The following is a 27941-nucleotide window of genomic DNA, read 5'->3' on the forward strand; positions in this document are numbered from 1 at the left end:
TAGGAAAAACATGCAGCCAAGAATCCTTTATTCAGCAAGCCTGTCATTCAGAATAGGAGAGATAAAGGTTTTCCCAGACAAACAAAAACTGAAGGAATTCATCACTACTAAACCAGCCCTGCAAGAGATTCTAAGGGGAACTCTGTGAGGGGAATGTTGCAAAGACTACAAAGGACCAGAGACATCACAAGCATGAAACCTACAAATAACACAATGACACTAAATCCATATCTTTCAATAATAACACTGAATATAAATGGGACTAAATGCTCCAATCAAAAGATACAGGGTATCAGAATGGATAAAAAAACAAGATCCATCTATTTGCTGTCTACAAGAGACCCATTTTAGACCTGAGGACACCTTCAGACTGAAAGTGAGGGGATGGAGAACCATCTATCATGCTATTGGAAGTCAAAAGAAAGCTGGAGTAGCCATACTTCTATCAGACAAACTAGATTTTAAACTAAAGGCTGTAACAAGAGATGAAGAAGGGCATTATATCATAATTACGGGGTCTATCCATCAAGAAGAGCTAACAATTATAAAGTTTTATGAATCCAGTTTGGTAGCACCCAAATATATAAAACAATGAATCACAAACATAAGTAATCTTACTGATAAGAACATGGTAATTGCAGGGGACTTTAATACTCCACTTACAACAACGGACACATCATCTAGGCAGAAAATCAATACAGAAACAATGGCCCTGAATGATACACTGGACCAGATGGATCTGACACATATATTCAGAATTTTTTATCCAAAAGCAGCAGAATACACATTCTTCTCGAGTGCACATGGAACATTCTCCAAGATAGATCACACACTTGTCACAAAACAGCCCTCAAAAAAATATAAAAGAACTGAGATCATACCATACACATTTTCAGATCACAATGCTATGAAACTTCAAATCAACCATAGGAAAAAGTCTGGAAAACCTCCAAATGCATGGACGTTAAAGGACATCTTACTAAAGAATGAATGGATCAATCAGGCAATTAAAGAAGAAATTAAAAAATATACAGAAACAAATGAAAATGAAAACATGACAGTCCAAACCCTTTGGGATGCATCAAAGGCAGTCCTAAGAGGAAAATACACTGCAATCCAGGCCTATCTCAAGAAACAAGAAAAATCTCAAATACAAAATCTAACAGCACACCTAAAGGATATAGAAGCAGAACAGAAAAGAAACCCCAAGACAGAAGAAGAGAAATAATAAAGATTAGAACAGAAATAAATACAAAATCCAAAAAAAAGTAGATCTATGAAACTAAGAGCTGGTTTTTTTTTAAAAAATAAACAAAATTGATAAAACCCTAGCCAGAATCCTCAAAAAGAGAGGACCCAAACAGATAATACCATGAATGAAAATGGACCTATCACAACCAACCCCTCAGAACTAGAAATAATTATCAGAGAATACTATGAAAAATTATATGCCAACAAACTGGACAACTTGGAAGAAATGCACAAATTCCTAGATACCCACACACTACTAAAACTCAAATGGGAAGAAATAGAAAATTTGAACAGACCCATAACTAGTGAAGAAATTGAATCAGTTATCAAAAATCTCCAACAAATAAGAGTCCTGGACCAGACTTCCCAGGGGAATTCTACCAGGCATTTAAAGCAGAGTTAATACCTATCCTTCTCAAGCTGTTCCAAAAATTAGAAATGGAAAGAAAGCTTCTGGACTCATTCTATGAAGCCAGTATTACCTTGATTCCCAAACCACACAGAGACCCCACAAAGAAAGGAGAATTACAGGCCAATATCCCTGATGAACATGGATGTAAAAATTTTCAACAAGATACTAGCAAATCGAATTCCATAGCATATAAAAAGAATTCTTCACCAGGATCAAGTGGGATTTATTCCTGGGCTGCAGGGCTGGTTCAATATTCATAAATCAATCAATGTGATACATCACATTAATAAAAGAAAGGATAAGAACCATATGATCCTGTCAATAGATGCAAAACAAAATACAGCATCGTTCCTTAATAAAAACCCTCAAGTAAGTTGGGATAGAAGGAACATACTGAAATATTATAAAAGCCATATATGAAAAGCCCACAGCTAGTATTATCCTCAATGGGGAAAAACAGAGCTTTCCCCTGAGATCAGGAACACAACAGGGATGTCCACTCTCACCACTGTTGTTTAACAGTGTTAGAAGTCCTAGCATCAGTAATCAGACAACAAAATGAAATAAAAGGCATCAAAACTGGCAAAGAAGTCAAACTTTCACTTTTCACAGACATGATACTCTACATGAAAACCCAAAAGACTCCACCAAAAAGCTGCTAGAACTGATACATGAATTTAGCAAAGTCACAGGATACAAAAATCAATGTACAGAAATCAGTTGCATTTCTATACACCAATAATGAAGCCATAGAAAGAGAAATCAAGAAATCGACCCCACTTACAAATGCACCAAGAATCATAAAATACGTAGGAATAAACCTAACCAAAGATGTAAAAGATCCGTATGCTGAAAACTATAGAAAACTTATGAAGGAAACTGAAGAAGACACAAAGAAATGGAAAAACATTCCATGGATTGGAAGAATAAATGTTAAAATGTCAATACTACACAAAGCAATCTACACTTCAATGCAATCCCAATCAAAATTGCACCAGCATTCTTCTCAAAGCTAGAACAAACAATCCTAAAATTTGTATGGAACCACAAAAGACCCCAAATAGCCAAAGTAATGTTGAAAAAGAAAACCAAAGCGGGAAGCATCACAATCCCAGACTTTAGTCTTTACTACAAAGCTATAATCATCAAGACAGTGTGGTATTGGCACAAAAACAGACACATAGACCAATGGAATAGAATAGAGAACCCAGAATTGGACCCACAAGTGTACGGCCAGCTGATCTTTGACAAAGCAGGAAGGGGCATCCAATGGAAAAAAGACAGTCTCTTTAGCAAATGGTGCTGGGAAAACTGGACAGCAACATGCAACTAGACCACTTATACCATACACAAAAATAAACTCAAAATGGATGAAAGATCTAAATGTGAGACAGAAAACCATAAAAACCCTGGAGGAGAAAACAGGCAACAACCTCTTTGACCTCAGTTGCAGCAATTTCTTGCTTGACACATCTCCAAAGGCAAGGGAATTAAAAGCAAAAATGAACTATTGGGACCTCATCAAGATAAAAAGCTTCTGCACTACAAAGGAAACAATCAACAAAACTAAAAGGCAACCGACAGAATGGGAAAAGATATTTGCAAATGACATAGCGGATAAAGGGTTAGTATCCAAAATCTATAAAGAGCTTACCAAACTCAACACCTGAAAAACAAATAATCCAGTGAAGAAATGGGCAGAAGACATGAACAGACACTTTTCCAAAGAAGACATCCAGATGGTTAACAGATACATGAAAAGATGCTCAACGTCACTCATCATCAGGGAAATTCAAATCAAAACCACACTGAGATACCACCTCACACCAGTCAGAGTGGCTAAAATTAACAACTCAGGAAACAACAGATGCTGGCGAGTATGTGGAGAAATGGGAACCCTCTTGCACTGTTGGTGGGAATGCAAACTGGCACACCTGCTCTAGAAAAGTGTGGAGGTTCCTCAAAAAATCAAAAATAGAACTACCCTAGGACCCAGCAATAGCACTGCTATGAATTTATCCAAAGGATATAGGAGTGCTGATTCTTAGGGGCACATATACCCCAATGTTTATAGCAGTGTTTTCAACAATAGCCAAATTATGGAAAGAGCCCAAATGTCCATCAACTGATGAATAAAGAAAATTTGATTTATATATACAATGGAATACTACTTGGCAATGAGAAAGAATGAAACCTTGCCATTTGCAGCAATGTAGATGGAACTGGAGGGTACTATGCTAAGTGAAATAAGTCAGTCAGATAAAAACAGATATCATATGTTTTCATTCATATGTGGAACTTGAGAAACTTAACAGAAGACCATGGGGGAAGGGAAGTGGAAAAATAGTTACAAACAGAGAGGGAGGGAGACAAACTGTAAGAGACTCTTAAATACAGAGAACAAACTGAGGGTTGATGGGTCAAGTGGGGTAGAGGGGAAAATGGGTGATGGGCACTGAGGAGAGCACTTGTTGGGATGAGCACTGAGTGTTGTATGTAAGTGATGAATCACAGGAATCTACCCCCAAAACCAAAAGCACCCTGCACACACTGTATGTTAGCCAATTTGACAATAAATTATATTAAAAAAAACAAGCAACACTAAAATTACACTGAAGAAAATTCCTAGAATGATTTAAGAACCTCATGCTAAGAGAACAGATCTTAAGAGTTCTCATCACAGGAAAAACAAATGCATGACCATGTGTGGTGATGAATGCTATCCAGACTTACTGTGGTGATCATTTTGTAACATAGACAAATATTGAATCCTTATGTTGTACATTTAAAACAAGTGTAATATGTCAGTTACATCTTAATTTTCTAAAAAGAGGCAAAGATATAAAACTAAGATTTCCATTTAAAAAAAAAAAAAGAAAGAGAAGAGACTGAGGCTTAGAATCGAATTAATATTCTGTGATCCCAGAAGTTGTCCAAGTCTGTTTTATGATTTATCATCATGTTAATTATGTATTTTTTATTTTACTTTATTAAAACATCAAGGAAGGTTAAAGGAAAGAAAGCTCAGTGAAATCTGAAACCACCAAAGACATCACTATGAATATTCATTATCACTACATAGTAGAAAAAATTTCTAATCATGTGCACTGTTTTTGAACTCTGCATCAATGAGAATTTATAATAATGTGGCTAGTACCTGCTCTGAAAGCTGAGGAAAATTCATTCTGTTCACATATACCTACAGGCTGGATAGTCTTTTGGAAAATGCTGACCTGAAAAGGCAAAAAAAAAAAAGTATAGAATTAGCCTCCCTATAAGATGTCATATTTCACTTTTTAGCTTTATTTCTGTAGGTCAAACACTATTCATATATCAAATTTGTCAAAATTGCCATAATCATATAAGGATGTCATGTATGTGAGATACCAAAGTGGACAAAGTAACAAATTGGATAAAACTCAGTGCTGGTAATACAAACTAAAAAAATTAAATTTCAGAGTTATCTAGTAATATCTGCTGAAAGAAAGGGGGAGGGGATCCTTGACAAAGGCCTTTAGGAAAATAACGGTAACACAAAAGGATGTATATGTAGATACACATAAAGATGCTCATTGAGGCACTGTTTATACAAGTATAAAAATGGAAATACTATACATACACAAATATTTCTATATGAATGGAAAAAGAGTTTTATCTCTGGGATATAGAATTATGCGACACTGCCACTCTTATATGATCGATTTCTCAAATCTATCTGTTTTTAATAAAGACCATGCATTACTTTTATTATCAGCAGAAACTTCAGATTAAAAAAGAAACCTGAGGGGTGCCTGGGTGGCTCAGTCGGCTGAGTGTCGGACTTCAGCTCAGGTCATGATCTCACAGCTTGTGAGTTCAAGCCCCGTGTCGGGCTCTGTGCTGACAGCTTGGAGCCTGGAGCCTGCTTGGGATTCTGTGTCTCCCTCTTTCTGCCCTTCCCCCACTCATGCTCTGTGTATCTCTTTCTCTCTCAAAAATAAAAAAAAATTAAAAAAAAAAAAAAAGAAACCTGAGTATTGCAACTTGCTCCCACACTAACTCTGCTCCTGCTTTCCTCTCTAATCTCCCCCCAAAACATCTACTCCTCTATGCTTTAGATTTCCAAACAATAGGGGCACCTGGGTGGCTCAGCTGGTTAGGCATCTGACTTCAGCTCAGGTCACGATCTCGGGGTTCGTGAGTTTGAGCCCCACATTGGGCTCTGCGGAGCCTGAAGCCTGCTTCAAATTCTGTGTCTCCCCCTCTCTCTGCCCCTCCCCAGCTCGCACTCTGTCTCTACTCTCTTAAATATAAATAAACATTTAAAAAAAATTAGATTTCCAAGCAATAAAATGGGGTAAACAATACTACTTCCCAAGGTTTTTTCGGAGAAAAATAAATCAAATCATTAAAACTGTCTGTAATTATAGCAAGTGCTCTGAAAACTTAGGGGCTATGACATTTAATTCTTCTATCTTCTTTAATAAGTACCAAAATTGCTCTTATTGTGGACCCCATCCTGTATTTTATAAAAGCCATGCTTACCATGCTGTACCAAAGATTACTTACTTTGTTTGGAGGCTCCTTATAAAAATAGGTCACTTCTCCAGTGTCTGTGCCCACAAGGGTCAAGAGGTTCTGAATCTTTTTCTTGTCTTCTAGCTCCCTGCAATTCTCATAGAGTAAGCACATATTGTGTTCAGAGGAAGTAAATTTTCCTATTTAAAAGACCTCCTTTCTGATTTACTTTTAAGACAATGGCAACATCAAATTAAAATTGAGTAAGATATATTTAGACCTTAGCTCTAATTTTTAAAACATCAGGTGTTTATACTAATTCAGAAAGAATGGATCAAAGACCTACATAGAAGAGTTAAAACTATAAAACTCTTACAAGAAAACAAAGTGATATTGGATTTGGCAATGATTTTTTAAACATGACATCAAAAGCAGAAGGAACAAAAAGAAAAATATACCATTGGACCTTACAAAAATAAAAAACTTTTGTGCATCAAAGGACTATCAACAGAATAAAATGGCAACACTCAGAATGGGAGAAAACACTTGGAAATCACTTACCTAATAAGGGATTCAATCTAGAATATACAAAGAACTCTTAACACTAAACAACAGTAAAAATCAAAGAACCCAATTCAAAAATGGGCAAAGGACTTGAATAGACATTTCTCTGAAAAAGATACACAAATGACCAATAAACATGTCAGAAAATGTCAACATCACTAATCATTAGGGCAATGTAAACCAAAACAATGAGATACTACTTCACACCCATTAAGATAGCTAGTATTAAAAAAAATAAAGAACAAATGTTGGTATGCACATTCAGTAAGAGACTGAAACCTATGTGCACTGTGGGTGGGAATATAAAGTGGTACAGTCACTATGGGAAACAGTATGGCAGTTCCTCAAAATTATTAAACATAGAATTAACATTTGATTCAGCAATCACACTTCTAGGTATATATACAAAACAACTGAAAGCAGAGACCTGAACAGGTATGTGTACATCAATGTTCACAGCAGTGTTATTCACAATAGCTAGAAGATGGAAATAATTCCAATGTCCATCAATGGACCAAGGGATAAACACAATGTGGTATATACATATAATGGAATATTATTTGGCCTTAAAAAGGGATGAAAGTTTGATATGTGCTACAACATTGGTGAACCTCGAAAACATTGTGCTAAATGAAATAAGCCAGATGCAAAGGGACAAATACTATCTGATTCTGCTTATATGAAGTCAAATACATAGATAGAAGGTAGAACAGTGGTTACTGGGGGCTAGGAGGAGGGGAGATGGGGAGATATTGTTTAGAGTTTCTATATGGGATGATGAAAAAGTATTCTAGACATGGATAGTGGTATGGCTGCACAATAATGTGAATATACCTAATGCCACTGCACTATGCACTTAAAAATGACTAAAATGGTAAATTTCATGTTAAATATATTTTACCACAATTTAAAAACAATTTAGTAGTGGATGCTTCCACATCGTGGACCACTGCTCAGATGCTACCTTCAGGACCAAGACACTTCTCACCCAAGAGCTTCTCCAGCAACTGTCCTAGGCTGAAGGCAGCAGCCTTTCCCAAGTCTATATCCCCTCCCTGGTGGCAGCCTACATCCAATGAGTGGGGTACAAATGTTCAACCCCTTTGCCTCTGAATGGCTGTCCTGGCCTCAGAGCTCAGCTGAAGCTAACTGTTACCATCGAATCACAGTTCAAATTCTTCCTCTGTCCAAATCTGCTCGTAGATGGTATTCCTGAGAGTCTACCTACTAACCATCCTATGGGCATTCATATCCATCTCAGAGTCTGCTTCCTGGGGAACACAACCTAAGAGAAGGACCATAGAGATATTTATCTTGTTTCATTTAATTTAGAAACAGAACTCCAATATTTCCCTTCTGCTAGTTGGCACCTGATTCTCAGTCGGTCGTTTTCAGAGTAGAGGCGTAAAGCGTGTTCCCGTTCCTGGAAGAGGCAGACCTGCATATCACTTAGGGCTTTCTGCAATTCAGCAATCTCTTCCTCCCTCTGCTGCAAATCCCATTCTAGTTTATGCTGAGGGAAAAAAAAAGGTAGTTGAAAAGATATTTGACTTCATAGGAGTATCTCTCATTGGGTATGGTGGCTCAGTTCAGGTAGATATATCACAAAGTGAATGATTTCACCAACACAGAATTCAAATGACAACAGGTGTGTATAGACTAGGGTTTAAAAGCTACAGGGTGAGTGTGACGTTTGCATATAACATCAAAGCTCTCGTATCTTTTACAGATTACAAAACCCTGTAATGCCAAATGATCTAGTTCTAGTCACACCTTTTTTTTTTTTTTAATGCTTTCTATGTAATAAGGATTATAAAATTTTGGAAAGACAAAGATAAAAAGGTATGATTTTTGGCTACAGAGCTGAAGGATTTTGTGGGGAAAGAGACACGCCAACAATTAAAATGAAATAATTATTTCATGAAAGAGCATACAGAATAAAACGGTAGAGGGGAAAGCACGGCAGGGGTAAACCTCTAAGGTTTTGGGAAGTCAGGGAATGCAACCAAAAAGTTGGAACTTGAAAGACGAAAACTGTTGGAGACAAGCGGAGGGGGGCGTACTCTCAGGAAAGAGACATAAATACACAGCCATCAAAGAGCCGTAAGTGTCTGGAAAACTCCAAGTACTTCAGTGTTACTGGAGTGGATAGTGAGAGGCAGACTGGGGATTTATGGGGCCGGAGGCTGGATACTGGTAAGGAATAGCTCAGGGAAGGCATAACAAGAGTCTGAACTAGTGTTGTGGCAAGAGCAATTAAGCTGTAAGAATGGATCTAGTGACATTAAGGAAGCAGAAGCAACAGCACTTACCAAATGAAGGAAGTAGGGGCTGGGGAGTGCGGCAGGCAACGATACCATTTACTGGACAGAGAATAAAGACAAGTGAAGAGATAAGGGGAAGTGTTAGTGGCATATATGAATGTGTGGGTAGGGGAGCAAAGGGGAAAGGAGCTTAGACGTGGGCATGTTAGCATGGAGTTCAGGGAGAAAAGGGAGTCCCCATCAGTTACTTGGTGTCATCATCGCAGATGTAGCAGTAGAACGAACAAATACAATGAGACCGTATACAGTGGAATCTAGAACTTAGACAGTTAAGACTAAGGAAAGGGAGTTGTGAATGGAGACTGAGAAGAACTGGGCAGAGAGGTGAAGACAGAACCTAGGAAAGAAAAATGACAGAAATCAAGAAAGGATGAGTTTGCAGAAAAAAGGTCAATGGTGACAAATACTGCAAAGGCTACAAAGAGAAGAGATCATTTTGACAAGTAGGTTCTAGAGACTACAGGAGGTACAGTTTTCATGGAGCAATGAGGACAGAGACCAAACTGCAGTCAAGAAGTCGCTGAGAGAGTGATAAAGTCAAACTATTCTAGAAGTGTGGTTGAGAAAAGAGGGTCGACAGGGAAAAGCATAACTACAGAACAGCATTTTCTTCCTTTAAGTTGGGAAAGACTTGAGTATGTTTATATACTGAGGAGAAAAAGCCAATGTCATGCAAGAAGTTAAAAACAGAACATGGAGAGAAGAGAGTGGATGAAACAGGGTTTCTTAGGAGGAAGGAGGATTGGGGGGAAAGTTCTGGATCAATTCACCTTGAACAGGCAAAGACATCTTGCCCCTGCAGCGGTAAAGAAGAAGAGAGATGGACAGAGGTGTAGGTATCTGTGTGTGGATGGGCAGGAAGGGAGTGCATGCGAGGTGGCTGGCATTTCCTTTGTGAACTAGGAAGCAAGATTGCCTGAGAGAAGTGGGCTAAGAAGGGGTGGCAGGCTGGAGGAGAGTGAGGGTATGGCACAGGTGAGCACAAGTGAGAAAATTGTTGTACAGTGACTGAGGATACGGATGGATATGTTTACCGTGACTTTATTGTGTAATGATTTGTGACCGTTCTAGGAGAACGGTTCTTAACTGGGGGGTAATTTTGCCTATGCCCCCAGGAGAAATTGGGCAGTGTCTACAGGCATTTTTGATGGTCACAAATGGGGACAGGGAGGATGGGGGCAGAGGTGTGCTACTGGTATCTAGTGAGTAGAGGCCAACGATCCTGCTAAACATCGTACAATGCACAGGACAGTCTTCACAACAAAGAATTACCCAGCCCCAAATGTCAATAATGCCAAGACTGAGAAATCCTGCTCCAGGAGAGGAGGTAGTGGAGAACCAGATGAAGTTATAGCTAGGATTTGTGCTATGCAAGCAGAGCAGAAGAATAAGCAAGGGGTCATGTGCAGGCAGTACAGCCACTGAAGCGAAGCACAATGGGATCTGGGTTAGAAGGAAGGACATGATGTCAGAAAACTGACAGGCAACACTTAGAAAACCTGAAAAGTCGGGACGCCCAGGGGGCTCAGTTGGTTAAGCATCTGACTCTTTATTTCAGCTCAGGTCACGATCTCATGGTTCATGAGATTGAGCCCTGCAATGGGCTCTGTCCTGACAGTGGAAAGACTGCTTGGGATTCCCTCTCTCTCTCTCTCTCTGCTCCTCCCCCACTTGCTCTCACTCCCTCTCAAAATAAATAAACTTAAAAAAAAAAGGGGGGGTGTGAACAGGTGGCTCAGTCAGTTAAGCATCTGACTCTCGATTTCAGCTCAGGTTGTGATCTCACGAGTAAGATCAAGCCCCGAGTCAGCATGGAACCTGCGTGGGATTCTCTCTCCCTCTGCCCCTCCCTGGCTCACATGAGTGCATGTGCTCTCTCTCTCAAAATAAACAAATAAACTTTAAATAAAATATCTGATTATGATACAAGCTGGCACTTGTCTCAGTAACGAATGGACTCCATCAGGGTCCTGAAAGGGCACAATGCGCCATCTCTTTCACCTGTCCTTCACAAGCTTCTTTGTAGAGTTCCAGTTTCTTCAACAGGTCTTCATTTTCTGCCTCACACTCAGACATCTTCTTTTGGTAATATTCCAGAAGCTCCTGAGAAGGGCAGAGGACAGCCAGACGATCTTGTGTGGAAGGCAAGGGAGTTGACTCCACCGAATCCAAGAAAGACTTTCCCTTCCAGTTGGTGGGACCACTGAAGCCACAGGCAACATCATGTTTGGAGGCAGTTGTCAGCCTATGTGACATTACAAAGGGCATGTTCATTAAACTGTGGGGACGTTTATGAGACATTATAATTTCTTAAATAAAAAAGGGGTTTATGTTCTTAAAGTGCTAGAAGTAAGGTGCTCATAAACCTTCAAAGTTTGATGTTTCAGGTTAGTGACAAATCTTGTGAACTGGTTTCCAAGTATTAAAGGCTTAAAGATAGATTCAAAATACATGTTAGAGGGAGATAAAAAGATCATTTAAAAAAATGAAACATCACCCAAGTAAGACCAGGTAGTAACAGAAAATGTAGTGCTCTTAAGATGCATAGCAACGGAACACTATACACTGTAGTAAAATTGCTACTCCTCTTGTCCTAGAGAAACTCATGCACATATATACAAGCTGACATGTAAGAAAATGTTTATGACATTGTAACAATAAAAATGGTAAACCTTCCATCCATTCAATAGGATAATGGATAAATTGTGGTATATTCATATAAATGGAACATTATTCAAAGTTATTAGAAACTGTGAATTAGAGATACTCAAATATTACTGAATCACCCAAACAGTATTAAATGGAAAAATGTATGGAGATGCGTATATAGAAGGTACTGCCATTTGTTTAAGATTATAATTTGCAAAATGAAACTGTTCTTAGGAATAAGTATATAAGTGGCAAACTTATTAAGAAAGGGAATGATAAATATAAGATTCAGGATTAGAAAATAGGCTAGTTAGTGAGCACACAATCATATTAGCATCAGAGACATCTGAATTACACAGACCAAGACTAGACCAGATCAAAGGTTAATCAAAGGCAAGACAAGAAGTTTAGCAAGTAAGAGCCTTCAGCTAAAAGAATGAAAGTTGGAAAATAAATAGCCCAGAAGTGGAGAAACCCTGTGAAAATTAATCCAGTTTGGCTAAATCTCTACAATTTACAACATAACAAAATACACAGCAGTGTGGAGAAACTTTATACTGGAAGCCCAGAGTTGTAGCTAACGAAGGTCATGGCCAACACCTTTAATAAGTGAGCATGTACAGAAGAGATATTAAAATTTATTTTCAGCTATCAGGAAGGAAAAAAAACTTAGTATTTTCTCAATCACTAAAAGCTCATGACAGAAATACTCTTTTACTTAATGTTTCATGTTTTCAAAGGAAGTTTTATTTATAACAACTCTGGGAAATAGGCTAGTAGATGAACTAAGAGGTACTTCTGAGATTCTGCAGTGGGGAGCGATGGCCACGAGGATGAGATGTATCTATTGTGTAGCAAGTTAATAGCAGAACCGGAATTAAAAGTCCCCTGTTTGTATGCTGATTGTTCCCTGTCGTCCAGCATCCACAGGTGCTATACCAGGCTCACTCAAACTGCCTGCATTCTGGTATGAACATTTAATATGTCCTAGTTTTTAATGTTTATTTATTTATTTTAAGAGAGAGAAAGAGAGAGAGAGAGAGAGAGAGAGAGAGAGAGAAAGTGCAAGCGGGGAAGGGGCAGAGAGAGAAGGAGAGAACCCCAAGCAGACATTGTGCTGCCAGCATGGAGCCTGATGTGGGTCGTGAGATCATGCCCTGAGCTAAAATTAAGAGTCAGACGCTTAACCAACTGAGCCAGGCACCCCTAATATGTCCTAGTTTTTAATCCGAAAAATACATAGTAAGAATAGAGAAATGAGGTCTAACATAGTTCAAATCCAGAGTTTGGAAATACACTTCTAAAACCCTTCTAGTTCCCAAGTTAACTTGCACTTAAGGCTACAGAAGTCTTGATTCTTTAACAAGTCAAAAATAAACAAATGGCTTACTTTCTGCAGACAGGGGTTCGTGTTGGGGTAAAGTTCATTCTGTCCTTTTCACACCTGTCAAACACACAAAAATTCAGAATGAGGGGTCAGGAACAGAAAAAAACAGTATAAGATGGGATGCACAGACTCATTCCCTCTCCACCATCATCAGATGCACCTGCTGGTGAGAACGTGCTGTCCTAAAATGTAGGACTCTTGGGGTGCCTGGCTGGCTTAGACAGAAGAGCATGTGACTCTTGATCTCAGGGTTGTGAGTTTGAGCCCCATCTTGGGTGTGGAGATTACTAAAAACAAACAAAACAACAATAACAACAACAAAAACCAGCTTAAAAATAAATAAAAAATAAATAAAATATAGCACTCTTTAAAGTTGTTCCAAATCCTGAAAATCTGACTTTGAATTTTCATAAGGCATTCATTGTTCTTATTTTCAAATAAAATCAGAATGGACAAGCACACACAAAAGAAAAGCCTCCTTTATATGAAGGCTGTCTGCAACAATGCAAAACAAATTTACAATCCTTTTGCTGAAATAGAAGAGAGATTCAGAAAAGTTTTTGACAAGTAAGGGACAGTATGGGAATTAAGGTAGAGGACTAGTTATGCTAAATTTAAAATAAATACAAAGCCACTGACATTTTATCCTTATCTGGTGTTCTTTATCCATTGTTTTATCTTAGGGAAAGAAAAAACTACTTACAAAAGTTCATTTACAATCTCCATTCCCATTGTTAATACAGACCTTGGGTTCCTCTATTTGAACAACCTTATCAAAGAAATTTTCACGAAGATAACCTCACAGTCATGTTCTCTGAAAGAGGGAGGAAAGAAGGAGAAAGGGGGAGAGAAAAAGGGAAAGAGACCGAGAGGAGGAAGGGGAAGAGGGAAGGAGGGAGGGGAGAGGAGAATTTATTTTATTAACTTTAGAGAAAACTGTCTTATTGAGCATGCTTTGTCAACCCATTTGATTTTGAGCAAGATGATGTAATATTCTGCTCATGTACTTTTAGGGTGTGGGCAGAGGGAGAGGGAGAAAGAGACTCTTAAGCCCAATGTGGAGCTCCATCCCATGACCCTGAGATCATGACCTGAGCCAAAATCAAGAGTTAGACGCTCTATCAACTGAGCCACCCAGGCACCCCTGTTCCTGTGCTCTTCAGTTGGCATACATCTGTTTATAATCTTCAGTTCTTTGGAGAAGAATTTTGTGAAAAATTGTGAAAAGAGATAATCACTCTTGTTAATTCTGTGTGCCATTTTCTCGCTCAGAACCCAGAGCGCCCCTGCCTCTCCTCCTTGAAACCTTTCTTCATTTGGCTTCTTGGATACCACATGTTCCTGGTTTTCTTTCTTCCTCACTGGTCATTAATTTTCAGTCACTGCTAGTTCTTCCTCAACTTTCTCTATACTTATTGCCTTGGTGACCACATAAAGTGTCAGTTTTCAAATACCATCTACACATTAATGGTTTTCAAATTTCTCCCTCCAGCACTGGCTCTGCCCTCGACTCCGCTCATGCCTATCTGACTGCCTATTCCATATCTCCATTTAGATGTTGTACAGGTCTCTCAGGCTTAACAGGTCTAAAACCAAGCTCCTGCTAAATAAATACCTACCACCCAAAGCTGCTCTTCTCTCAGAATTCTACCTTCCAGTAATTACTACCTCCATCTTGCCAGTTGCTTATGACAAAAAGTCGGTTGGAGAAACTTTACTCCTCTCCTTGTCTTATATGCTACACCTGATCCCTGTGAGCAAATCCTATTGGCTTTACCATCCAAATATCTAGAATCTGATGATCACTCATGCCAATACTGCCCTGGTCCAATGCACTACAACCTCTTGCTTGGATGACTACAACAGCCTCTTCAACTGGTGTCTTTGCTTCTGCTTTTAGAGCAGCCCCCCACAGTCTATTCTCAACATAGCAGTTAGAGTGATTATTTAAAATATAATTCAAACCACAAAGCTCCTCTTCTCAAAAGCCTCCAAGCTGTTTTGTTTTAGTCAGAGAACCAACGTCTTTAAAATGGTTTACAAAGTCCTACATGGTCCGACTACCCCAGTACTTCTGTGACCCCACCTACTACTCTCCCCCTGCTCACTGCTCCAACAACACCGGGCTCTGCTGTTCCTCAAATGTGCCAAATTTTTACTTCAGACTTCACATTTCTACTGTATTTATGATGTTCTTCTCCCATTCATTTATACGGCTTGTTCCCGCTGCTTGAGGGTCCTGATGTCACCTTCTTGGTGAGTCTCCCCTGACCACTCTGGCATCCCCTTACCGACCTTCTCTGCTTTACTTCATCACCATCTGATATATTTTACTTATTGACTCCCCACACTGGATCGTGGAAACTCACTAAGAGCAGGCATTTTTTATCTCTTGTTTTCACTGCTAAATCCCCAGTCACTAAAAACAGTGCCTGGTTCAGTAGCAGTAGATGCTCAGTAAATTTTTTTAAAAATCCTCAATATGAATTTGAAAGACTCTGTTCAACATCTTCTTCTACTGGTCAGTCTACCCAGTTTAGCTAGAATACTGGTTTCTGTCTGTCATTCCATTAGCTTTCTTCTACCAACCAACCCTTCAAATATACCATCTCTTTTTCTCACTCTCTCCTTTAAAAACATTTTTAAAGTTTATTTATTTATTTTGAGAGAGACAGAGACAGTGTGAGTAGGGGAGGAGCAGAGAAAAGAGAGAATCCCAAGCAGGCTCCGCACTGTCTGCAGAGTCCAATGCAGGGCTCGAACTCAGAAACTGTGAGATCATGACCTGAGCCAAAACCAGGAATCGGAGGCTTAATCGACTGAGCCACCCAGGCACCCCTCTCACTCTCTCCTTTAAAATGACTACTCACCTCCTTCCACAAAACTTCTCCAAGTCGGGCCAATTTGTCTTTTGTAAAAAATAACCTAGAAAATAGAAATGGTAATTGGGTTGGTATAGTAGGATTATGGGTAACATTTTTTTTTTAAAACAGCTTTATTGAGATGAGTAATTCACATTCCATAAAAGTCATTCATTTAAAGTATATAATTCAGGGGTGTCAGGGTTGGTCAGTCAGTTAAGCATCTGACTTCGGCTCGGGTCATGATCTCGCAGTTCGTGAGTTCGAGCCCCACGTCGGGCTCTGTGCTGACAGCTCAAAGCCTGGAGCCTGCTTCAGATTCTGTGTCTCCTTCTCTCTCTGCCCCTCTCCTGCTTGTACTCTCTCTCTCTCAAAAATAAATAGTTAAAAAAAATCTTTAAAGTATATAATTCAATGCTTTCAGTATGTTCAGATATGTGTAACCATCACAATTACAGAACATTTTCATCACTTCAAGAAGTCCTCTACCCTTTAGCCATCACCCCTGTGCCCCCCTCCCCTTAAACTCTAAGCAACCACTGATCTACTTTGTGTTTCTATAGATCTCCCTATTTTGGACTTCCATATGAATGAGATCATATAGTATGTGGTCCTTTGCAGTTGGCTAGTACTGTTCTCTCTCACTTAGCATGATGTTTTCAAGGTTCATCTGTGCTGTAGCGTGTATTAGTACTTCATTCTTTTATATGGCCAAAGAATATCCCATTTTATGAATCCAGGTGACATCTTAAAGATGAATGCCACTGTTCTAAAACTATTTAAGAGTAACTTGGAACGCTTTTTTTTTTAAATAATCTTGAGTCATTTTATTTGTTTTATAAAGTAAAAGTAAAGCCCAACATGGGCTCAAACCCACAACCCCAAGATCAAGAGCTGCACGCTCTACCAAATGAGCCAGCCAGGCCTTGCCGCGCTGCCCCCCCCCCCCCGCCCCCAAGTAACCTGGAACTTTAAGAGAGTCCTCCCACAACCCGTAACCTCTCTTCCCCCTCCAAGTCAGTGACTGTCCTCACTCCTGTTTCCTATGACTACTGCACATCTACAAAAAGTTACCTATATTCACATCTCATTTAGTTTTATTCTCTCACAATCTGACTTCTACTACAACATCTGAACTGGTTATTCTTCTTGGTCACGAGACATCCAAATGAATAAATTTAACTGCTTTCTTGGTTTCCCACCCTCCATCCAACAAGTCACTTCTCGCTTTGCATACTTAATTTGACAGTGTTGACTACCTTTTCAAAAAATATTGGGAGTTGAGAGCTTGGGCTCTAAAGTTAAACAGACTTGGGTTTAAGTATAAGCTCTGTCCCTTATTAGCTGTGTAACAAGACCTGTTATTTAACCTCACTACATTTCAGTTACTTATTAAAGAGGGGGAAATTAGGGGTGCCTTGGTGGCCCAGTCAGTTGAGCATCCAACTTCAGCTCAGGTCATAATCTCACAGTTCTTGAGTTTGAGCCCCACACTGGGCTCTGAGTTGACAGTGTGCAGCCTGCCTGGGATTCTTTCTCTCCCTCTCTCTGCCTCTACCCCACTGGCTTTTTCTCTCAAAATAAAATAAACTTTAAAAAAAAAAGGGATAATAGGGGAGCCTGGGTGGCTCAGTTGGTTGAGGGTCCAACTTCAGCTCAGTTCATGATCTCATGGTTCTTGAGTTTGAGCCCCGTGTCAAGCTCACAACTGTAAGCACAGAGCCTGCTTCAGATCCTCTGTCCCCATTCCTCTCTGCTCCTGCCTCTCTCTCAAAAAATAATAAACACTTAAAAAAGGAAGATGGGGAAAATAGCATATATCATAGGTTGGTGTGAGAATTAAATGAAATAATGAATAAAAAGGATGAACAGTGACACATGAGTGCTCAATAAATGGAGATTATTATTTTTTACTGAAAATTTTCCTTTCTTGGTTCAAAAGGTTCTGTCTTCAACTTTCTTTGCTATTTCCTCTATCCATTTCTGTGGGAACATCATTATCCCCACTGCGTTTATGATTACCTCTATTATTTAAAACACTACCTGGCACAGAGTAACTAACAATTACTTACTGAATGAACAAATGACATCTTTCAATATCCTGGTTTGAATGTCCAATATGTAATGGACATTTTCACCTATATGTCCCACTGGGGTTTGAAATGTCTAACTTAAAAAAGTTTAACTTAAAAAAAAATCACTCAAGTCACGTATGTTTTAGCACCTCAAAGCGAATTCAGCATCTCATAAGCAACCTGGACTTTAAAATTAACATTCATTATTTCATTACTCCTTCTCTTGACCTTCATCCAACCATATGAAAATCCCATATAGTCTCTCTGGGCAATCACCATGTTTATTTAGGATCTCCATATCTTCTTCCCAGCTCTACTATAATGGCTTAACTGTTCTACCCACCCCTTGTCTCCCTTGGACCATATTCTTTTGTTTTTTAAGTTTATTTATTTTGAGAGAGAAAGAGAACCAGGGAGGGACAGAGAAGGAGGGAGAGAGAGAGCATCCCATGCAGGCTCCATGCTGTCAGCACAGAGCCCAACATGGGGCCGATCTCACGAATGTGAGATCATGACTTGTGAAATCGTGACACAAGCAGAAGTCGACAGTTGGATGCTTAAGTGACTGAGCTAACCAGGCTCCCCTTTGCACCATATTCTTAAAAGTCATAACATTCATCAGTGGCTCCTCAAAGCCTAACGCATTAAATCAAACTCAGCCTAGATGTCATGGCTCTCTATCTAAGGACCAAACCTATCTCTCCTAATTTCCCTCTCTTCCCCTAAAATACTCCCGTTGCAGATAACTTTCTTGCCTCCATGCCTTTGTTAGTGAGCTTCCCTCCAGCTGGAACATACATCAATCCACCCCCACCCTTCCCCCCTTCACTTAATGAAATCCAGTTAGTACCTGAAAACTAACTACCTCCATCTCTTTCCAGAGTCTCTCGATCCAAATTGATCTATCAAAATGATGTAGCTGCAAAAGAACACCATCTGTAATTCTCTAAAAGTTAACATAATAGAGTTCTTTGTTGCTACAATTTCTCTCATGGCAGGGTATGTTCCTTGCAGATAGAAAATAGGCATTACTCATTATAGTATCTCCCAAAAGATCAATATAGATAAATTAATGGGTTTCAGTTAGCTTCTACTCCTCTCTCTGTGATATCCTCATTTAAGTGGTTTTTTTGTTTTTTAATACAGCCTGTTTACTTAAAATTAAATCTTGATTAGTACTTTGACATTTATTTTATTTACCCCCATAACAACTCGGTTAAGTACTTTTATTATACTTTAATCTACAAATGAGGAAATTGAGGGTTAGACTATTGTGGGATGAGGGAATACCGGAGCGCACTTCCAGGACACCAAATTCTACACTCTTTTTTATATTTCATCCTGCTGTTGACTCCCTCATGTTTATGGCTCCCCAATCCTCCAGCACCCTCAAAATATTTCACTTTGCACATCCTAACTTCCTTCTTCCGGGACCCGCACTTACTTCTCCCTCACCAGATTTTTTCTAGCCCAAGGCCCGTTCCCCCACTCCTGCATCCCAAACCCAAAACTCTGTACTCACGCCACACTAAACCTCCGAGTCAGAAACCCGCAACCGAAAAACAAAACTTAAATCCGGTAGCTTTGCAGCGCCACTGAGCGTGCACGAAATCGGTCCAATCGCCCACAAGTTTACACGGCCCTTTGGATTGTGCGCCAATAGGAAGGCTATTCACACAGAGGCACGCCCCATTCCCGCCCTTCCTCGCTTCGCGTCTAACCGCGCAGAGATAGCCGGGAAATGTAGTTTTACTTCAGCACTCAGCTTCCCTGGTGGAGGATGTTAATGGATTGCAACCCAGTTCATCCCAGTACTGGTAGTGTGGTGTTTGGGGTCAGAACACACTAATTCTGGGCACCCCCAGTTTAAACTTGTTCAGCTACTTTGTTTTCATAAAAAATCATGCAGAAACGCGATGCATAATCATGCAATGGATACAGGATTATTATGTGTTGCAATTTACAAGCTTATATCAAGGTGAAGATTCTAAGAAGATAATTTCTCCTTCAATGACCTGGTGGCCTAGGGTCAAGATAGGACCTGTGGTTCAGTTTCTACCGTCAGAGAGTTATGTATATTAATACTACTGTTTTTATCAGCAGACACTGCTTCCTTTTCCTGAAAGATGTGAGAAACTGGCTTTAATAATGTAAGCTAATTCAAAACTCAATTGCAGTCTCATCTTTCCAGAAGAACAAACGGTAGGAGTAGGGGGAAAGGTACTTCAGCCTCTGAGCTGTCACTACTGCTATGAAAAAGCTGTGACTCTTTGCTATATAAGACTTAAGGATGTCCAGAAGGAATTTGACATCTCCTAAATTTACTTTTTTCTGTCTTGTGATTTTTCTCTATTAGTTACCCCCAAAACCAGTATTTTTGTGTCTCTTTTGGCCCTTACATTTTTTTATTATTTTATTTAATTTTAAAGTTTATTTTTTTTATTTAGGGAGAGAGGGAGAGAATCCCAAGTAAGCTCTGCACGGATAGCACAGAACTGGATGAGGGGCTCCCACAAACCGTCAGATGATGACCTGAGCCAAAATCAAGAGTTGGGTGCTCAGTTGACTGAGCCATCCAGGTGCCCTCCCTTATATATATATTTTAAGCAAAATCATGGTGATCTTATCTTCAGACTGGTTCTTAAATACATATCATCCTATTAATTGCTACTCTGTCTCGTCACCTTTCACTTGGATTACTACAACTGGTGTTTTTCCCTTCTCCAATCCATTCTACAAAAGGTGATTATTTTTTTTAAAGCACATTTCTGGACATGTCACATTCCTGTTCATAAACTTTTGGTGACTCCCCAAAGAGTAGACAATCAGTCCAGAGAGTGATATGGCATTCAAATACTGACATAACCTGATCCTACTTATCTCATTATATAATAAATAACTTATTTTCTGAATGTAGCATGGACTTCCCAGGTTTGGCTCATACCCTTCCTTTTACGTGGATTGATCTTTTCCATGAATCTTAACCTATAAAATCCCTACCAAGGCCAATACAAATAACATCTCCTTTATTAGAAGTAATCCCTTGTGCTTTGATATTCATTTAGCAATTTGTCATTGTATTTTGATAGCATAGCTTCTGTTCAAATGTCATCAGTCTTGAGCCCTTCTCTGACTACACTATCCCCCCTTACCACCCTTCCGCTCCCTACCTTCTGTACTTTTAAAAAAGATCTTATCAGCACCTAAAATAATATATATTTGCTTGTGCTCATTATTTTGTCTCCCCTTGCCACTAGAATGTAAGCTCTGTCTTTTTATTGTTGTTCATGTTATATATGCAGAATGAATCTAGGAGAGTGCCTGGCACATTGCAAATGCTCAAAAGTTGTTGCCAAATGAATGAATACATATATAATATAACATTCTTTCCCACAGGTGTGTTTCCTCTTTTTATTAGATTGCTCTTCTTCCATTCTATATCAAGGTTGAAGTGTCATCATTCATTCACATGTCAAAGGGTTATTCTCAACCCTCCCTCTCTCACAACCACCCAATGTCAGATTGATTTTTTTAAAAAACACTCTGGTTGCAGAGGAGCAATTAAGGACAATGCTTGAAGATCTAGGAGGCTGCCGTGGTAATTCACGGAAATGCCTAACTAAACAAGGGAGGCAAAAATGGAAATATGAAGAGGAAAATGGGAAATATTTAAAAGTTCCAATTGACTGGGTGGCTCAGTAGGTTAAGCATCTGACTTCAGCTCAGGTCGTGAACTCACAGTTTGTGGGTTCGAGCCCCATGTCAGGCTCTGTGCTAACAGCTCAGAACCTGGAGCCTGCTTCAGATTCTGTGTCTCCCTCTCTCTCTGTTTCTCTCTCTCTCAAAAATAAATAAAGATTAAAAAAAAAAGTTCCAGGGCGCCTGGGTGGCTCAGTTGGTTAAGCGTCTGACTTTGGGTCAGGTCATGATCTCCCAGTTTGTGAGTTTGAGCCCTGCGTCAGGCTCTGTGCTGAGAGCTCAGAGCCTAGAGCCTGCTCCTGAGTCTGTCTCCCTCTCTCTTTCTGCCCCTCCCCTGCTCGCACTCTGTCTCTCTCTCTCTCTCTCTCAAGAAAATAAATAAACATTTTTTAAAAAGTTCCAATCAACTGGATCCAGGACAGAGAGATTAGCTGGAGTAGGTGACATTAATCAGAGTGGGAAATACAAGGGACCTAGCTGGCTCAGTCGGTAGACAGTGTGACTCTTGTTCTCGGAGTTGTGAGATTGAGCCCCATGTTGGATGCAGAGATTAGTTAAAAATAAAATCTTAAAAAAGAATGGGAAATACAAGAGGAAGAGTATATATGAATATATATGGAGGCTATGAGAAAGGCAAACCTGAGAAACTCTTACTTGGTATATTCTCCCGCCCTGGGACTTTACTTTCCTACTCAGTTTAATTCTGTGGTGCATAACATTGTTACTGCCGGCAATCTCATCTCTTTGTCTTTCTGTTGTAATGGCACTACACTTTATTTTATTTATTTATTTATTTATTTATTTATTTATTTATTTATGTAGGCTAATGTGGGGCTTGAACTCACTGACACTGAGATCAAGACAGGAGCTGAGACCAAGAGTCAGATGTTTAACCCACCACCAAGGTTCCACCCAGGTGCCCCAATCCCTGTACTTTAGATTATTCTTAGCTTTTGCCTTCTATGTGTGCTCCTGGGGAACAGTCTCCCATTTATGGGAAATGATATCACCATAAAGTTATGGTCTCTAACCTTAGTGAAACCCTCAGAAGTGAAGAACAACACTTCTCAAGAAACATTTGCTCTTTCTCCTTATTTCCACAGGAGCCACTTTGGGTATTCACAATTTGCTTTAAACCCTTAAGGGAGCCCTCCCAGTATCTTTGTCTTTCTTTCCCAAGGTAATCAACTGCCTTAACTTCATGCCTTCTCACCCGCTTACTTACCATCACTGTACTTGTATTTACCTCTTTTCCTCTGTATCAGAGGAACGGGTGTCCCTGCTCTTATCATGTTCATTTCTTTTGCTTCTTTAGGGACTTTGGTTTTTCTCTTACTATCTTCAGCCTCCAGTTCTCCATTAGTTCTTCCTTCTCAGCACTGAGGCCCACTCATGTATACTAGCTTGTGAAGATATTCTTTGGTTCTCCTTCAGTAACTTCCATGTTTCCATACCCAACCTTTCCTCCACAGCCAAGGACATTGAGTCCATGCTTGGCTCCTTTTCTTCATCTCCCATTCATTTCCCAACTCACTCGAAACTGGATTTTGACTCCATAACTTTATTGAAATTGCTCTATGATCTTTTAACTGCTAAACTGAATGATCACATCTTGTCGTATCTCATTCTTTCTGACATTTTATACTGTTGCAAATTTTCACCTTTTCTTCAAATTTTACTTTCTTGACAACTATGAAAACCCTCTCAAATCACTCTCACCATTCATTCTTAGCATCACATGCTGGTTTTTCTTTTTATGGTGAAAGAACTATTACCTTCCTGGAAAAATTAACTTTTATTAGCTCAACACAGATAACTGAAAAGTAAACTTCTGGTTTCTCTTATTTGTGTAGGAACCATGGACTTCATAACAATAATACATATCAAAGTAAGAATAAATATAACTGAAGCATGCATTTGGTATGCTTCCCATCCTCATTTAATGCTAAATTTAAGAAATAATAGCTTTTGCCCTCTGAGAAATCACAGAAAAATAGACAATGCACATACAAACACACTAAAGGAAATAGGAGTACTTAAAAACTATGTACCTGTCCAGGGAGCCTACACCAGGAAAACAAATAACTAGTACCCATGTTTTAATTTTGAAAAATCACAGGGCAGAGAGAAGATAGAAAACTGACATTTATCATTTCCTTTCCAGTTTATTATTTGTATTTTTATTGTCATGTGTAGGTTGGTACATAGTAGTGAACAAGGTCTGTGTTATCTGTCCTCTATGAAGGCATCTATGACATAGAAAATTATTGATAAAGTCCTTGACATAAATTTGAGTGAATCCAAACCAAATATGAGAAAATACCTCACCTAGTTTTTTTTGTTTGGTTTGTTTGTTTGTTTGTTTGGAATATGGCATTTGACTTTGTTCTTGAATTCACCCAGTTTGTTAAGGTAGAAGCTCTTGATACGTTACTTTACAAATTATGCAAATATTTTGGCAAACACAGATTTAGAGATTCAAATGAGATTCAAATGATTAAAGTTTTTTAAAAAAACTTTAATGTTTGTTTAATTTTGAGAGAGAGAGAGAGAGAGAGAGAGAGAGCGCACAAGTTGGGGAGAGGCAGAGAGAGAGAGGGAGACACAGAATCCGAAGCGGGCTCCAGGCCAGAGCCCGACATGGGACTCGAACTCACGAGCCATGAGATCATGACCTGAGCAGAAGCTGGATGTTTAACCGACTGAGCCACCTAGGGGCCCCTAAAATGTTTCTTCTTCCTTTACCATAACATTAATAAGGAGGTAATCATTTGAAATATTGCATTTAAAAATCTTTTAGATCACTTTGCCTACCAGAGCCATTGAAAGTGATATAAAACAGAGCCTGGTATGTTATTTCCAATTCTTATGAAATACTGCCATGCATTATTGAATTAATCCTTTCCTTTATAACTTCCTTTTATATATCTTAATGTTTAAATGAAATATCTTTTAGTCTCTATGTTCAAAATTCTGATATAAATGTAGCCTCTATTTTATTTTTAAAGGATTTTCTTTTCTTTTTTTAAAATGTTTATTCTTGAAAGAGAGAGAGGCAGAGAGCAAACAGGGGAGGAGCAGAGAGAGGAAGACAGAATCACAAGAAGGTTCCATGCTGTCAGCACGGAGCCCCATGTGGGGCTCAAACTCACAAACTGTGAGATTATGACCTGAGCTGAAACCAAGAGTTGGATGCTTAACTGACTGAGCCACCGATGTGCCCCTGCATGTAGCCTCTTAACCAAAGTTCTTCTATATGTGATTTCTTTTTCTTCTCCTAGAATATAATTTCTTCTCCTAGAATACATACTAATTAAATTTTATTATTGGCTTCACTACTGCCTTAGAGTTCCACAGTTTTTGAAAAAATTTTAAACTTGACGTATTCTTCATATGTAATTGATGATTTTTATTTTATCTCTTCTTCAAGACTAGTGAAAATATGTGCACCTAGAATGCAGGTCTACAGAAATTACTTGTAAATTATCACTATTTTCCTCCCTTAATTAAGGTATCAACAACTACTTTCCAATCAGATTATTTGAACATTCATAGTCTATGTCTATCTTCCCTCAAAGTACCCACAGCTTGTTTGCCCGAGATATTAGCATTATTTATTTGAATATGACTTATATTTATATGACCTTTAATGGATTCTTAATCATCTATTCTTTTGTACTCAGCAGATAATGGATTGTTGTAAGGCAAGGCACAAGATTATCAATAAATTTAGGTGCATTGTAAATTGTTCTGTTCAGCAGTAAAACCATGTATATCCTTCAAAGAACACCTTGTAATTGCTTCTAAAATAATATAATTTGTGGCACCTGACTGACTTAGTTGGTAGAGCACACAACTCTTGATCTCAGGGTTGTGAGTTTGAGCCCCATGTTGGGGGGTACACTCATTCTTCCCCACTTCTCTCTCTCTCTCTCTCTCTCTCTCTCTCTCTCTCTCAAAAGCAAATAAACATTTAAAAAAATTTTAAAAGAAACATTTTAAATCATAGCTTTTCAACCTTTAGAGTTCATAAAAATTGAATCTCTTCCTCCTATACTGATTTGTCCCTGTGGACTACTTAGAGTCTGTCTGCTCAAAACCCACATAAAAATGTGTCTTTTTAAAAAATGTTTATTTTTGAGAGACAGACAGAGAGAGAGACAGAGAGAGTGCATGAGCCTGAATGAGGGAGGGGCAGAGAGAGGGAGACACAGAATCTGAAGCAGGCTCCAGGTTCTGAGTTATCAGCACAGAGCTTGATGCCGAGCTCGAACTCATGGACTGTGACATCATCAGTCCCCAAAGTGTGGTCAACAGATCCTTATTTGTCCTCAGGCCAATGTTGGTCCCTGAAGTATCTTCTGAAGGTCTTGAAGTCAAAATTATTTTCATATTAACATTAAAATGCTATTTGCCTTTTTTTATTAAAAATTTTTTAATGTTTTATTTATTTTTGAGAGAGAGAGAGAGAGAGAGAGAGAGAGAGAGACAGCATGGGAGGGGGAGAGAGAGAGGGAGAGAAAGAGAATTCCAACCAGACTCCACACTTATCAGCACTGAGCCCGATGCAGGGCCCAAACTCATGAACTGTGAAATCATTACCTGGGCTGAAGTCGGATTCTCAACCGACTGAGCCACCCAGGCACCCTGTTTTTGTTTGTTTTGTTTTGTTTTGTTTTTGCCATTGACATTTGCACTGCAAAAGCAGTGGTGGCTAAAACTACTGGTTCCTCAGCATGAATCATGGCAGTAACACCAAACTGTACTTGTAGTCATTGTTTTCATGACACACACACTAATGGTTTAAGAAGAAAAAAAGCCAGTTTCATTTAAATATGCCCATGATGGGGGTGTGGGGGTGGCTCAGTCGGATGAGTGCCCAACTCTTGATTTTGGCTCAGGTTTATCAGTTCCAGCCCTACATCAGGCTCTGTGCTGACGGCGTGGAGCCTGCTGGGATTCTCTCTCTCCCTCTCTCTCCCTTCCTCTCCCCCATGCTCTCTCTCTCTCTTTTTCTGTCTAAATAAACTTAAAAAAAAAAGAAAGAATGCCCATGATGAAGCAGTAAAAATGATTAGTTTTAGTAAACCGTGACTCTTGAACATGTTTTTTTAATAGTCTATGTGATGAAGTAGGAAGTACACGTAAAGAAAGCAGTTCTACTATGTACAGAAGCAGGAAGGTTTTCTCAAGGAGAAGCACTTATGAGCTTAATTAGTCACATTTTTCATGTAACACCAGAAGGCCAAACAGATAAACCATGGCTATTTAGATCTAGGTAGTTGACAGACATTTTCTTGAAAACGAACAACGTGAGCCCATTTATTCAGTGGAAACAACTGATGGTATTTGTTGACAATGAAAATCTGAGCTATAAGTGAAAATCATTATTTTGGAAAACTTGTTTCTGTTACTCTGAGTTTGACAGCCTCTCAATTTTCTGAGAACATCAATGGTAATGTTGCTATGATTTTTTTATATTATATAATTATGTGCATCAACATTAGGAAGATCTATATAACTCAGTTATAATATTGAAATAATATTATCAAAATGACCAATGCATGATGTTACAAAATCATGACTGAGTAAAAAATCCATTCAAGGACAATGTTGACTACCATTTTAATGTAACAGAGTACAAAAAGTTCATTGATAAAGTTTTAGATTCCATATTGCTAACCTTTAAGAAATTACAATTATCAGGGTGCCTGTGTGGCTCAGTTGGTTGACTCTTGATTTTGGCTCAGGTCATGATCTCACAGTTTGTGGAATTGAGCCCTGCATTGGGTCTGCACTGAGTGTGGACCCTGCTTGGGATTCCCACTCTCTCTCTCCCACCCTCCCCCCCCCCCGCCCCTCTCCCCTGCTTGCGCGCTCTCTCTAAAATGAAAAAAAAAAAAATGGAAAAAGTAATTACAATTATCTGAAAGGGCTAAATATTGAAAAAATACTATTTCCTTTCCAACTACATATCTGTGTGATGCTGGATTCTTTCCCATATATTTCAACCCAAACAATATATCACAAAAGATTTAATACAGAAACAGGTATGAGAATCCAGCTTGGTCTTACTAAGCCAAACATTAAAAAGTTTTTCAAAAAATGTAAACTCAAGCCACTTTTATCACTAAATTCCCTTTAGAAAAAAAAATATATATATATTAACATGTGTGATGGTTAATTTTATGTGTCACCTTGGAGGGTTTTTTTTTGGATGAG

At 38.9% G+C, this 27941-nt stretch overlaps 1 protein-coding gene across 3 annotated transcripts in view; it reads right to left on the reverse strand.

The window, feature by feature from the left end:
• The window catches only part of CCDC77 (coiled-coil domain containing 77), a 30760-nt gene extending 11134 nt beyond the window's left edge, over window positions 1-19626 (reverse strand). The window contains exons 1-8 of one of the 3 annotated variants that reach the window (XM_042945473.1): window positions 19543-19574; window positions 18871-18939; window positions 15955-16009; window positions 13088-13141; window positions 11050-11293; window positions 8095-8237; window positions 6212-6308; window positions 4821-4896 (exon numbers count right to left, since the gene is read on the reverse strand). In XM_042945473.1, the coding sequence (XP_042801407.1) occupies window positions 4821-4896; window positions 6212-6308; window positions 8095-8237; window positions 11050-11293; window positions 13088-13125 (598 nt within the window). In that variant the 5' untranslated portion in view covers window positions 13126-13141; window positions 15955-16009; window positions 18871-18939; window positions 19543-19574. Of the gene's footprint in view, window positions 1-4820; window positions 4897-6211; window positions 6309-8094; window positions 8238-11049; window positions 11294-13087; window positions 13142-13244; window positions 13335-15954; window positions 16010-18870; window positions 18940-19542 lie in introns of those variants that run through there. The other 2 variants (XM_042945472.1, XM_042945474.1) reach the window with 2 other exon arrangements.
• Window positions 19627-27941: the final 8315 nt, after the last annotated feature.

The sequence above is a fragment of the Panthera leo genome, chromosome B4, assembly GCF_018350215.1.
Source record: "Panthera leo isolate Ple1 chromosome B4, P.leo_Ple1_pat1.1, whole genome shotgun sequence".
NCBI classification, from domain to species: domain Eukaryota; kingdom Metazoa; phylum Chordata; class Mammalia; order Carnivora; family Felidae; genus Panthera; species Panthera leo.